Below are 13,069 nucleotides of genomic sequence, written 5' to 3' on the forward strand. Positions count from 1 at the left end.
AACACAACGAAATTACTTTTCATGACAACCCCACGGTGCATATAGGGAACATAGTGAGAGTAACAAAGGTAGAAAGAGAAGAAATTATACAAGTATGCCAGGTATTACAAATATTTAAAAAAATTGTACACGGTTTTAATTATTTCAGAGAGGATTCAGAGTTTATGAAGTTTATGGCAGATGGGAAAAAGCTGGTTTTCAGTCTGTTGTGTGTGTGCGGATTAATCTAAAATGTCTTCCTGATGGAAGGAGCTCAAACAATGCTTTTCCAGGGTGAGTGTTGTCCTTGATAATGTTTTTGGCCCTTCTCATACAGCGAGTCTTATACTAGAGTTCCAGTGATGGCAGTGCATTGCTGATAATGACCTGTGCTTCAGGGCCTCTCTAGCAGCCTTGGTGCAGCTGTTGTACCAGGCCATCATGCAATTGGTCAGAACGCTTTCCATAATGAATCTGTAGAAATTAACCAGCAGCTTTTGTGGGAGGTTAGCGCTCCTTAGTGTTCTTAAAAGTAGAGGTGTTGTTGTGCTTTGCCATCTACAGCTAAAGCATTGTCAGCCCAGGACAGGTTCTCTGCAATGGTGACTCCCATAGACGTAACCTTTTGCCGACCGCGTCACGCCGATGAGCGTGGCCGCGGCGGCAGCCCCAGGACCGCCTAACGCCAATTGGCATAAAGTCCTGGGGCTCTGTTTTGCAGGAGATCGCGCGCATCTCCTGCTTGGGGGGCGGAGTTCCACCCCACCTTCAGTGGGAGACTGTTAGACGGCGTGATCACCGTCTATTTAGACTGTGCAGCGCTGCGATCAGCAGCAGAGCTGCACTGGGGACAGCCGTGTGACACGGCTGTCCCCCTGGGGGACAAGAGAGCGATCGGCTCTCATAGGCAGAAGCCTATGACAGCCGATCGCCATAATTGGCTGGCTGTGGGGAGGGAGGGAGAGGGTTTAAAGAAACAAAAAAAAAAAAAAAAACCACGAACAATAATATTTACAATAAAAAAAAATAAACATGGGGGAGCGAACAGACCCCACCAACAGAGAGCTCTGTTGGTGCAGAGAAAAGGGGGGGGGGGGGGGGTGATCACTTGTGTGCTGTGTTGTGCGGCTCTGCAGCTTGGCCTTAAAGCTGCAGTGGCCAATTTTACTCAAAATGGCCTGGTCACTAGGGGGGTTTAGCCCTGCAGTCCTCAAGAGGTTAAAGCTGCAAACTCTCTCTACAGCCTCTGCATGGATCATTATTGATATGTGAGTGATCTTTTTGGTGGCTCAAAACTCCAGAATAACTTCTTTGGTGTTTTTTTTATTTAATAACCGGTTGTTAATGTTGCACCGTGCAGTCAGGTTCCTAACTTCTTCTCTGTATGCAGATTCCTCATTGTCTGATATAGGCCCAATGACAGTTGTATCATCTGCAAACTTAACAATTATATTTGAGTTGTGGATAGGCTGATAGTCATGGGTAAAACGTGCATAGAGGAGAGTACTTAGTACACAGCCCTGTGGCACGCCAATACACAGGGTAAGGGTGGAGGATGTGTGTTTTCCTAACCTGAAAGATTTAGGGCGATTTGACATCAGCAAAAGCTGGAACTGTAGAATAGTTTAGCCTCGCTGCCACTAATTGTTTTTGCACAAGGGGAGCGGAGGAGACATGGGGGGGCCAAAGGAGGACACAGGGCAGAAGGAGACAAAGGAGGAAACACGGGGCCGAGGAGGAGAGAAGGGGACAAAGGAAGACAAAGGGGGAACACACAAGGGGGCTGAGGAGAACAGAATGAGAGACACGGGGAAAGAAGGAGACAAAGGAGGACACACGGGGGTACCAAGGGGGGCAGAAGGGGAAACATGGGGGGAGCAAAGGAGGACAGAATGGGACACATGAAGACACATGGGGGACACAGTAGGACAAAATAATTGGGGGAGAACAGCTACCTCCAATTATGGACCATGGCAGCACCAGGTTTAGTATATTTTCTTTCCTGGTTATTGACCTCTACACCTAAGTGCATCTTTAAGCCGCATCTACACGCGTAGATGCGGCCGCAATGATCCTTATCACTCGAGCCGCTGATGCGGCTCGATTGATAAGATCCGACAGGACGGATCTCCCCACCGCCGATTCCCTGCTCGGTCCCCTCGAGGGGACAATGGCAGGGAATCGAGCTGAAGATAAGCGGTGTGGGGACCAGCGGGAATCGAGCGGGTATCGCCGCCTCATCCACACGTGCAGATGAGGCTTTACAGTCCAAAGCATCTTATAGTCCGAAAGATATAGAACTCTGTATATATACAGGATAGCTGCACACAGTATGTACACACATATAGATTACACTATGGGGTCGGTGTATACAGAGAGGTGATTTGTACACAGATCTTCCCTAATTTATTCCTCACTTAGTAGATTCTCCCCCATATACATAAAGGAGGACGTGCTGCTATTTCCTGGTGGTCCCGGCTGTGAGCTGCTGTTCCCTGGTGGTCCCGGCTGTGAGCTGCTGTTCCCTGGTGGTCCCGGCTGTGAGCTGCTGTCCCCTGGTGGTCCCGGCTGTGAGCTGCTGTCCCCTGGTGGTCCCGGCTGTGAGCTGCTGTCCCCTGGTGGTCCCGGCTGTGAGCTGCTGTCCCCTGGTGGTCCCGGCTGTGAGCTGCTGTCCCCTGGTGGTCCCGGCTGTGAGCTGCTGTCCCCTGGTGGTCCCGGCTGTGAGCTGCTGTCCCCTGGTGGTCCCGGCTGTGAGCTGCTGTCCCCTGGTGGTCCCGGCTGTGAGCTGCTGTCCCCTGGTGGTCCCGGCTGTGAGCTGCTGTCCCCTGGTGGTCCCGGCTGTGAGCTGCTGTCCCCTGGTGGTCCCGGCTGTGAGCTGCTGTCCCCTGGTGGTCCCGGCTGTGGGCTACTGTCTCCTGGTGGTCCCGGCTGTGAGCCGCTGTTCCCTGGTGGTGCCGGCTGAGAGCTGGTGTTCCCTGGTGGTCCCGGCTGAGAACTGGTGTTCCCTGGTGGTCCCGGCTGTTGGTTGGTGGTCCCGGCCGTGGGCTGCTCTTCCCTGGTGGTCCCGGCTGTGAGCTGCTGTCTCCTGGTGGTTCCGGCTGTGAGCCGCTGTCCCCTGGTGGTTCCGGCTGTGAGCCGCTGTCCCCTGGTGGTTCCGGCTGTGAGCCGCTGTCCCCTGGTGGTTCCGGCTGTGAGCCGCTGTCCCCTGGTGGTTCCGGCTGTGAGCCGCTGTCCCCTGGTGGTCCCGGCTGTGAGCCGCTGTTGGTTGGTGGTCCCGGCCGTGGGCTGCTCTTCCCTGGTGGTCCCGGCTGAGAGCTGCTGGTCCCGGCTGTTGGTTGGTGGTCCCGGCTGTGAGCTACTGTCCCCTGGTGGTCCCGGCTGTTGGTTGGTGGTCCCGGCTGTGGGCTGCTCTTCCCTGGTGGTCCCGGCTGTTGGTTGGTGGTCCCGGCTGTGAGCCGCTGTCCCCTGGTGCTCCCGGCTGTTGGTTGGTGGTCCTGGCTGTGATTGCTGTACCGGGATTGTACAGTCACATGACTGGGGTGATGGCTCTCTAGGTGTGGCGGTTCCTCCTCACTAGAAGAAGTAGCGCTGTGCAGCCGATAGACTTCCATGGCAGCCGTGTGCCGCATCTCCCTCCAGTGTGATGTGCTGAAGCTGCTGAATGGGGTGTGACTCACACATTGCTGCTCCCCATTGTAGTCTATGGCTTCTCCACACTGACAGTGATGGGCACTGTCTGCCCATCTATAGCATGACGCTCAGCCTGATCACCACTGGATAAGTATGATGAATGTGTGGCAGATCTCTGCTGAAACTGGTGATGAGATGAATGCAACGATCAGGCTGAGGAGTTACAATCACCTGAGCTGATCACCAGTTTCTTGTAGAGAAATCTCAGCAGTTCTCTGGTGAAGAGCCGGTTCCTCTTCTTTATAAATACCCCCCTATATGGTCAGTGTACAGACACAGCACAGCGCTCTATATACAGTATGGGGAGTCTTTACACACAGTCGCTTTGATTTACTATGACTGGAGAGGAGTGGAGAGCCGCTGTGACCAAGAATCCAGAACTGGAGGGGTTACACCTTGTCTGCTACCAGGCAGCAACTCTGTACAGCCCTCACCTGGGTCATATCAGATCATAGTGAGGGTTGCTGAGAGGTGAGTGACATGGCAGTCATGTGACTGTAGCTGTGTGCAGCATTGCTATGATACATTCAGGCCCTCCTCCATGTATTACTATCATAGCTCAGTGCAGTAGAATGTGTGTTACTGTAACTTTACAGCTGCTATATCCCTCACCTCACAGCAATCCTCACTGTGATCTGTTATGACCCGGGGAGGACTACAAACTTTCCATACCTTATAACCAGTAATTTATAAACAATCCTTGTTATACCTGATGTATAGATACAATATATATCCAGCACCCACTATACACACTGTGTACATAGAGTGCACTACAAATACCAGGTGTACACTACAGACACATGTATACAGCATACACTATACACACTATGTACATAGACTACATATAATTACACTATACACACAACTATACACTATACACACACACATGTACACCATACACTAGACAAGCGTATACACCATACATTATGGTACCGGTATAGCAATACATATCGATCACGATGCTGACATTTTTTTCTTTTTAACCACTTCAGCTCTCAGTCGTTTTCACTTTATGCATCCGAGCAATGTTCACCTCCCATTCATTAGCCTATAACTTTATCATTACTTATCACAATGAACTGATCTATATCTTGTTTTTTCCGCCACCAATTAGGCTTTCTTTGTGGGGTACATTTTGCTACCGGTAAGAGCCACTTTACTGTAAATGCATTTTAACAGGAAGAATAATGCTTCATACACACTTGAGATAAAAGTCTTTGGAAAATGAAAGATCACAGACCAATTTTACCCCCTTCCATGTAGTATGAGAGCCATAGTCTACACAGTATATTCTATGTAGCTGCACTCCCCATCAGATAAAATCTTTGCAGGATGCTGCACACACAGCTTCTGTACACACTCAAAAGATCATTATCTGCAAAAGATCTGTTCCTGCAAAAAATCCATTCCATGCAAAATGCATTATAGTCTATGAGATCTGCAGATCATCATACACACTTGGTTTAAAGGTGGCCATACACTGGTCGATTTGCCATCAGATTCGACCAACAGATAGATCCCTCTCTGATCGAATCTGATCAGAGAGGGATCGTATGGCTACCTTTACTGCAAACAGATTGTGAACCGATTTCAGCCTGAAACCGTTCACAATCTGTTGTGGTGGTGCTGCTGCTGCTGCCCCCGCCCAGCCCGCATACATTACCTGCTCCGCCGGCGCGACTGCAGTCTCCCGGTCACCGCTGCTCCGTCTGCGCTCTGGTCTCCAGGTCCGGCATGCCTCACTTCTTCTAGCCCGGCAGGAAGTTTAAACAGTAGAGGGCGCTCTACTGTTTAAACTTCCTGCCGGGCTAGAAGAAGTGAGGCATGCCGGACCTGGAGACCAGAGCGCAGACAGAGCAGCGGTGACCGGGAGACTGCAGTCGCGCCGGCGGAGCAGGTAATGTATGCGGGCTCTATTGCGTCGGTCGTCGGGCACTCGAACGCCGCTAGCGATGCGCTCTTTACCCGCGGGCGATCGACGGTTATTTTCCGCACGGCACGATCGACGGGATCGGACGAAATGGATCAAAATTCGGCGTGTAGCGTGAACGATTGGCAGCAGATTCGATCCCAGTGATCGAATCTGCTGTCGAAACGGGCGCAAATCGGGCCAGTGTATGGCCTGCTTAACAGACTTCATCTGCATATCTGGCAATCATCTGCAGATCTGAAAATCCACCCTGTTGAATCTGATCTGCAGATGATCTGCAGATGATTGTCTGTTAAACCAAGTGTGTATGATGATCTGCAGATCTCATAGACTATAATGCATTTTGCATGGAATGGATCTTTTGCAGGAACAGATCTTTTGCAGATAATGATCTTTTGAGTGTGTACGGGCATCTGTGTGTGCAGCATCCTGCAAAGATTTTATTTGTTGGGGAGTGCAGCTCCATAGAATAGACTGTGTAGGTATGGCTCTCATACTACATGGAAGGGGGTAAAATTGGTCTGTGATCTTTCATTTTCAAAAGACTTTTATCTCAAGTGTGTATGAAGCATAAGAAAAAAACGGAAAAAAAACATTATTTCTCAGTTTTCGGCTATTCTAGTTTTAAAATAATACATGTCTCCATAATTAAAGTAGGTAAACAAGAAAGAGAATTGGCTCTTGGGTGCATGAAGATAAGAAAAATACTTTATTATGATATGTCTAACAATAATAATATATACAAAAAAACAAACACACTAACCCTTTTACAATGTAAATACCTAAAACCCACTAAAACCAATACAAAAGATGGGGCTAGCCTTCCAGACTACTCCCTGACCCTTCATGAATGGGGCTGCAGTCCCCACTGATCCAAAAAACTGGCACCAAGATAAAAAAGTAGTATGACAATGACTGTGCTAGCAAAAAAATGGCTGAAAAGAAGGAAACCTATTCCACTGTGTAGACAGTTCATGAAGCATGAGTACACGCTGTTGTCTCAACCCAGGGACCATCCACTCGCAGGGGTCACTGATGAAGGATAAATTCCTCAAAGATATTATCCAAAAGTGACCATATGAAGATCCTTGATTGTATCAATCAGATAGTTCCTTGGTGGCAAAAGTGACCTGCCATTAGATTGAATCATCATATCTGACAGCATGCAGCGAGCACAGGACTTCAAGCTTGCTGTTAGTTAGAAGTGCATGACAGTGTTCCAGCATGTATGACAAAGCATAAGCGTTATGAGGCATAGGCACAGCAAGACAAGGATTTCCAGGCAGTAGTTCATGCAATAACCTGCCATTAAACACGCTCGCTGTCAGTTAGAAATGCATGACAGTATTCCAGCATGTATGGCAAAGCTTGAGCGTTGTAAACACAAGCACAGCAAGACAAAGCTTCCAGGTGATAGTTCATGCAATGCCAGCAAAAGCATAAGCGTATTCAGCCAAAATTTGCCACATGTAAAAGTCACACAGCCATGTGATGGCCCCCAGCATAGTTACCAGTCCTGCTGGGATATACTCTCCGCAAAGTTAGCCATGGCTGGGATCAGTTGTGAGTCAGGGATGATGATGGAGAGGAAGCCCCAATGCTGCTAAACACCTGACATGTTTCGCTGCCCCTGGCGGCCTTTTCAAAGGCAAAGCAGCTAAATCTCGGAGGTAGAACACCGTAATGGCGTTCTTAAACCTCCCCATGTGACCTGCTCCCTCCTCCCAGCTACAAAGACACTCCCCGTTACGCCTCCCCGTGTAGAGGGGGCGTGGCCGCATCGTCACTGGAGCGCATGTCGCGCTCCAAGGCCGCAAGAGCGGGACGCAGAAGCGTGAGCACGCGCCAAAGGGCGGATGCCCACAAACCTGCGCCGCACGAAACGGAAGCCCAACCAAAAAACAGCGGTGTTCTACCTCCGAGATTTAGCTGCTTTGCCTTTTGAAAAGGCCGCCAGGGGCGGCGAAACATGTCAGGTGTTTAGCAGCATTGGGACTTCCTCTCCATCATCATCCCTGACTCACAACTGATCCCAGCCATGGCTAACTTTGCGGAGAGTATATCCCAGCAGGACTGGTAACTATGCTGGGGGCCATCACATGGCTGTGTGACTTTTACATGTGGCAAATTTTGGCTGAATACGCTTATGCTTTTGCTGGCATTGCATGAACTATCACCTGGAAGCTTTGTCTTGCTGTGCTTGTGTTTACAACGCTTAAGCTTTGCCATACATGCTGGAATACTGTCATGCAGGGACGGATCTAGACCAAGTTGCGCCTGGGGCAAGGTCAGGTTCTGGCGCCTAAACTGCCATTCCCCATCCAGTTTTGGCACCTAAAGGTCAGGTTTTGGCGCCTAAAGATCAGGTTTTAGAGCCTAAACTGCCATTCCCCATCCAAATTTTGCCGCCTTTTTAAGTATTCAACAAACTGCGCCTGGGGCAAAATACCCGCCTGCCCCCCCCTAGATCCGTCCCTGCTGTCATGCATTTCTAACTGACAGCGAGCGTGTTTAATGGCAAGTCAATGCATGAACTACTGCCTGGAAATCCTTGTCTTGCTGTGCCTATGCCTCATAACGCTTATGCTTTGTCATACATGCTGGAACACTGTCATGCACTTCTAACTAACAGCAAGCTTGAAGTCCTGTGTTCGCTGCATGCTGTCAGATATGATGATTCAATCTAATGGCAGGTCACTTTTGCCACCAAGGAACTATCTGATTGATACAATCAAGGATCTTCATATGGTCACTTTTGGATAATATCTTTGAGGAATTTATCCTTCATCAGTGACCCCTGCGAGTGGAGGGTCACTGGGTTGAGACAACAGCGTGTACTCATGCTTCATGAACTGTCTACACAGTGGAATAGGTTTCCTTCTTTTCAGCCATTTTTTTGCTAGCACAGTCATTGTCATACTACTTTTTTTATCTTGGTGCCAGTTTTTTGGATCAGTGGGGACTGCAGCCCCATTCATGAAGGGTCAGGGAGTAGTCTGGAAGGCTAGCCCCATCTTTTGTATTGGTTTTAGTGGGTTTTAGGTATTTACATTGTAAAAGGGTTAGTGTGTTTGTTTTTTTGTATATATTATTATTGTTAGACATATCATAATAAAGTATTTTTCTTATCTTCATGCACCCAAGAGCCAATTCTTTCTTGTTTACCTACTACATTTATGTTGGCATAGTGCATGAAGATTTTTTATTATATAAAAAAATTATATAATTATCTTGGCTCCTATTTGACCTCAGCCCCTTACCTTAGAGTTATTGTTTTTGTGTCTCCATAATTAAAACCCACGTATTGTATTTGCCCATCTGTCCCGGTTATTTCAACGTTTAAAGTGAACCTTAAGTGTCAAAAATAAATTGAGTTTTATTCACCTGGGGCTTACCTCAGCCCCCTGCAGCTGATCGGTGCCCACGACTGGTCGCTCTGATGCTCCGGGTCCCGCTACCGGCTGAGGTAAGTCCCAGGTGAGTAAAACTCAATTTATTTTTGACGCTTAAGGTTCACTTTAAATTATGTCCCTATCACAATGTATGGCGACAATATTTTATTTGGAAATAGAAGAGCATTTTTTCCATTTTGCATCCATCACTATTTACAAGCTTATAAAAAAAAAAAAATAGAAATATTTCATCTTTACATAGATTTTTAAAAAGTTTAGACCCTTAGGTAAATATTTGTGTTTTTTATTTTATTGTTTTTTGGTTTTTTTTGTTTTTTTTATTATACATTTTATGTGTGTATTTTTGGGAGGGTGGGATGTAAATGGTGTTTGATTTGGGGAATATATGTCTATTTTAACTTTTTTTTTTTTACTTTCAGCTGTAGTTTTACTTTTTGGCCACAAGATGGCAACCTTCAGTTTGTTTACATTGCGTCACTCTAAGCGTACAATGTACGCTTAGAGGGACATAGGATTCAGAAAATGCGACGCTTCCGAGAGAAGCTGTCGCTTTTTCTGCAGGGGAGAGGAATCAGTGATCGGGCACCATGGCCCGATTCACTGATTTCTGGGCTACCGAATCCATGGCCGGGCGCACGCATGTCCTCCTTGACGTATAAATACGTCAAGGAGGACAAAGTGGTTAAACAATCCAGGTTGCCTGGCTGTCCTGCCGAGCCTTTGTTTCTAATATTCTTAGCTATAGCCCTGAACAAGCATGCAGACCAGATGCTCCAATTTCAGTGTGGCTGGATTAGCTGCATGCTTGTTTCAGGTGTTTGATTCAGACATAATTGCAGCCAAATAGATCAGCAGGACTGCCAGTTAACTGGTATTATTTAAAAGGAAATAAATATGACAGCGTCCATATACCTCTCACTTCAGGGGTGCTTTAAATGGAACCTAAATTGAAGAAAAAAGAGAGTTTAACTTACCCGAGGCATCTAACAGCCTCCTGCAGCTGCCCTGTGCCCGCGCCGTCACTAAGCAATCCTCCGTTTCCCAGCAGCGTCCTGCTTTAGTTTTGATGATGTGGACGGGAGCGCTCTGTGCGTGTGCAGTACGCAATAATCTCTAATGCGCATGCGAAGAATGCTCCCGTCAGCAGGAGCGTGTTTACGGACATGTGCAGAGGTCATTAACTCACTCAGTCAGCCGACCGGAAGAGGGTGACTGCAGGGGGCCGGAGGATCACTTAGGGCCCGTTTCCACAGGGATAGTGATGCGAATGCTGCTACCTCGCCACATTGCATCACTTCCGCCTGCAGTCGCGTCACTTCCGCATCTCCCGATAGTGAAGTCAACTAAGGAGATGGGACGCAGCTGCGGGTGGATGCGGCCATGCGAAAATCTCACCGCTTCTAGTGCAAACGGGATCTTAGTGATGGTGCAGGCACAGGGCAGCTGCAGGGGGCTGGTAGAAGCCCCAGGTAAGTTAAACTCATTTTTTGTGCTCTCTCCTCTCAGTGCAGAGCACACACAGCACCCCCTTCTGTGCCCCAAGCAGCCCCTCACTGTGTTCTCTCTCCTCTCAGTGCAGAGCACACACAGCGCCCCCTTCTGTGTCCCCAGCAGCTCCTCACTGTGTTCTCTCTCCTGTCAGTGCAGAGCACACACAGCGCCCCCTTCTGTTCCCCCAGCAGCCCCTCACTGTGTTCTCTCTCCTGTCAGTGCAGAGCACACACAGCACCCCCTTCTGTGCCCCAAGCAGCCCCTCACTGTGTTCTCTCTCCTCTCAGTGCAGAGCACACACAGCGCCCCCTTCTGTGTCCCCAGCAGCTCCTCACTGTGTTCTCTCTCCTGTCAGTGCAGAGCACACACAGCGCCCCCTTCTGTTCCCCCAGCAGCCCCTCACTGTGTTCTCTCTCCTGTCAGTGCAGAGCACACACAGCGCCCCCTTCTGTGCCCCAAGCAGCCCCTCACTGTGTTCTCTCTCCTCTCAGTGCAGAGCACACACAGCGCCCCCTTCTGTGTCCCCAGCAGCCCCTCACTGTGTTCTCTCTCCTGTCAGTGCAGAGCACACACAGCGCCCCCTTCTGCTCCCCCAGCAGCTCCTCACTGTGTTCTATCTCCTGTCAGTGCAGAGCACACACAGCGCCCCCTTCTGTTCCCCCAGCAGATCCTCACTGTGTTCTCTCTCCTGTCAGTGCAGAGCAAACACAGCGCCCCCTTCTGTTCCCCCAGCAGATCCTCACTGTGTTCTCTCTCCTGTCAGTGCAGAGCAAACACAGTGCCCCCTTCTGTTCCCCCAGCAGCCCCTCACTGTGTTCTCTCTCCTGTTAGTGCAGAGCACACACAGCGCCCCCTTCTGTTCCCCCAGCAGCCCCTCACTGTGTTCTCTCTCCTGTTAGTGCAGAGCACACACAGCGCCCCCTTCTGTGCCCCCAGCAGATCCTCACTGTGTTCTCTCTCTCCTGTCAGTACAGAACACACACAGCGCCCCCTTCTGTGCCCCCAGCAGCCCCTCACTGTGTTCCCTCTCCTGTCAGTGCAGAGCACACACAGTGCCCCCTTCTGTTCCCCCAGCAGCCCCTCACTGTGTTCTCTCTCCTGTCAGTGCAGAGCACACACAGCGCCCCCTTCTGTGCCCCCAGCAGACCCTCACTGTGTTCCCTCTCCTGTCAGTGCAGAGCACACACAGCGCCCCCTTCTGTGGCCCCAGCAGCCCCTCACTGTGTTCTCTCTCCTGTCAGTGCAGAGCACACACAGCACCCCCTTCTGTGCCCCCAGCAGTTCCTCACTGTGTTCTCTCTCCTGTCAGTGCAGAGCGCACACAGCGCCCCCTTCTGTGCCCCCAGCATATCCTCACTGTGTTCTCTCTCCTGTCAGTGCAGAGCACACACAGCGCCCCCTTCTGTGCCCCCAGCAGCCCCTCACTGTGTTCTCTCTCCTGTCAGTGCAGAGCACACACAGCGCCCCCTTCTGTTCCCCCAGCAGATCCTCACTGTGTTCTCTCTCCTGTCAGTGCGGCCAGAGGTGAAGGTGTTGGGCCGTCAGCAGCCAGACGGGGTGACAAGACTTCAGTGTCTGGCATACGGGTTTCACCCCCGAGCTGTGGATGTGAAGTGGGTGAGGAATGGAGAGGACCATATTCCTTCAGATGAAGCCAGTCCCATCCTCCCCCATCCTGATGGCACCTATCAGACCAGAGTCAGCGTGGAAGTGCCAACAAGGGAGGGCGACACTTACTCCTGCCATGTGGAGCACAGCAGCTTGGAGGAGATCTTCGCTGTCCAATGGGGTGAGTGCCACGAAGGAAGGGGGGAGCTTTTTTTAAATGTAGGCTGTGTGTGCCTTTAATAGACAGGTAGCTTGTATGTGAAAATACTGCTCACCCCTCTAAGAAAAGTATTTGGATTGCAGAAATACAGAGCTGGACCCCTGAAGCACAATTCAGTGACCAATAGCGGCAGCTCCCTCATTTAAATTACCCGCCGTGGGGTACTTCGGAAGCAGGGGTGCTTATCTGGATTCCGGATATCTGGGTAACCCGGATATCCGACCTTTTTTCAGCTATCCGTTTTGGCTTTGGATTTACGGATTTCTGTGGAAATCCGGATAGCAAACCGCGGATATTTGGTCGCATACCCGGATATTTGGCGGATATCCAGATCCGAATACTGTAACCAAGGAGATGACGTCATTGAGCCAATCAGAGGGCTCCCAGCCTAAGCTCTGGCACCCAATTACAGAAGGGAACCCTGGCCAGCCCCCCTGTATAATAAGGAGGGCTGCCATGATGAGACATATCGTCCCTTGCTTGTGAATGCTCACTGAGAGAAATGCTCCAGTGCTGCTGGCCTAGCAAGTGCTGTATACAGTGATAAACCTAAAGCTGTTAAGTGATCAACCCCTTCACTATCACTACACTATTGTTAAATAGGTAGCTAGCTTGATTTCCTACAGTGACAGTCAGAGTGTGTGCTGCAGGGCATAGGTTTGCACTTCACACTTTGTATTTGGCACTTTGCACTTGGCACTTGGAACTTTGCACCTGGAACTTGGCACTTTGCACTTG

The 13,069-nt window shown here is 49.8% G+C and overlaps 1 protein-coding gene across 4 annotated transcripts in view; it reads left to right on the top strand.

Moving 5' to 3' along the window:
- LOC137528727 (class I histocompatibility antigen, F10 alpha chain-like) overlaps positions 1 to 13,069 on the top strand; it is a 72,863-nt gene that overhangs the window by 22,883 nt on the left and 36,911 nt on the right. For all 4 annotated transcript variants that reach the window (XM_068250243.1, XM_068250241.1, XM_068250244.1 and 1 more), the window contains exon 4: positions 12,017 to 12,292. In XM_068250243.1, the coding sequence (XP_068106344.1) occupies positions 12,017 to 12,292 (276 nt within the window). The remainder of the gene's footprint in view (positions 1 to 12,016; positions 12,293 to 13,069) is intronic.

The sequence above is a fragment of the Hyperolius riggenbachi genome, chromosome 8, assembly GCF_040937935.1.
Source record: "Hyperolius riggenbachi isolate aHypRig1 chromosome 8, aHypRig1.pri, whole genome shotgun sequence".
In the NCBI taxonomy this organism is placed as follows: Eukaryota; Metazoa; Chordata; class Amphibia; order Anura; family Hyperoliidae; genus Hyperolius; species Hyperolius riggenbachi.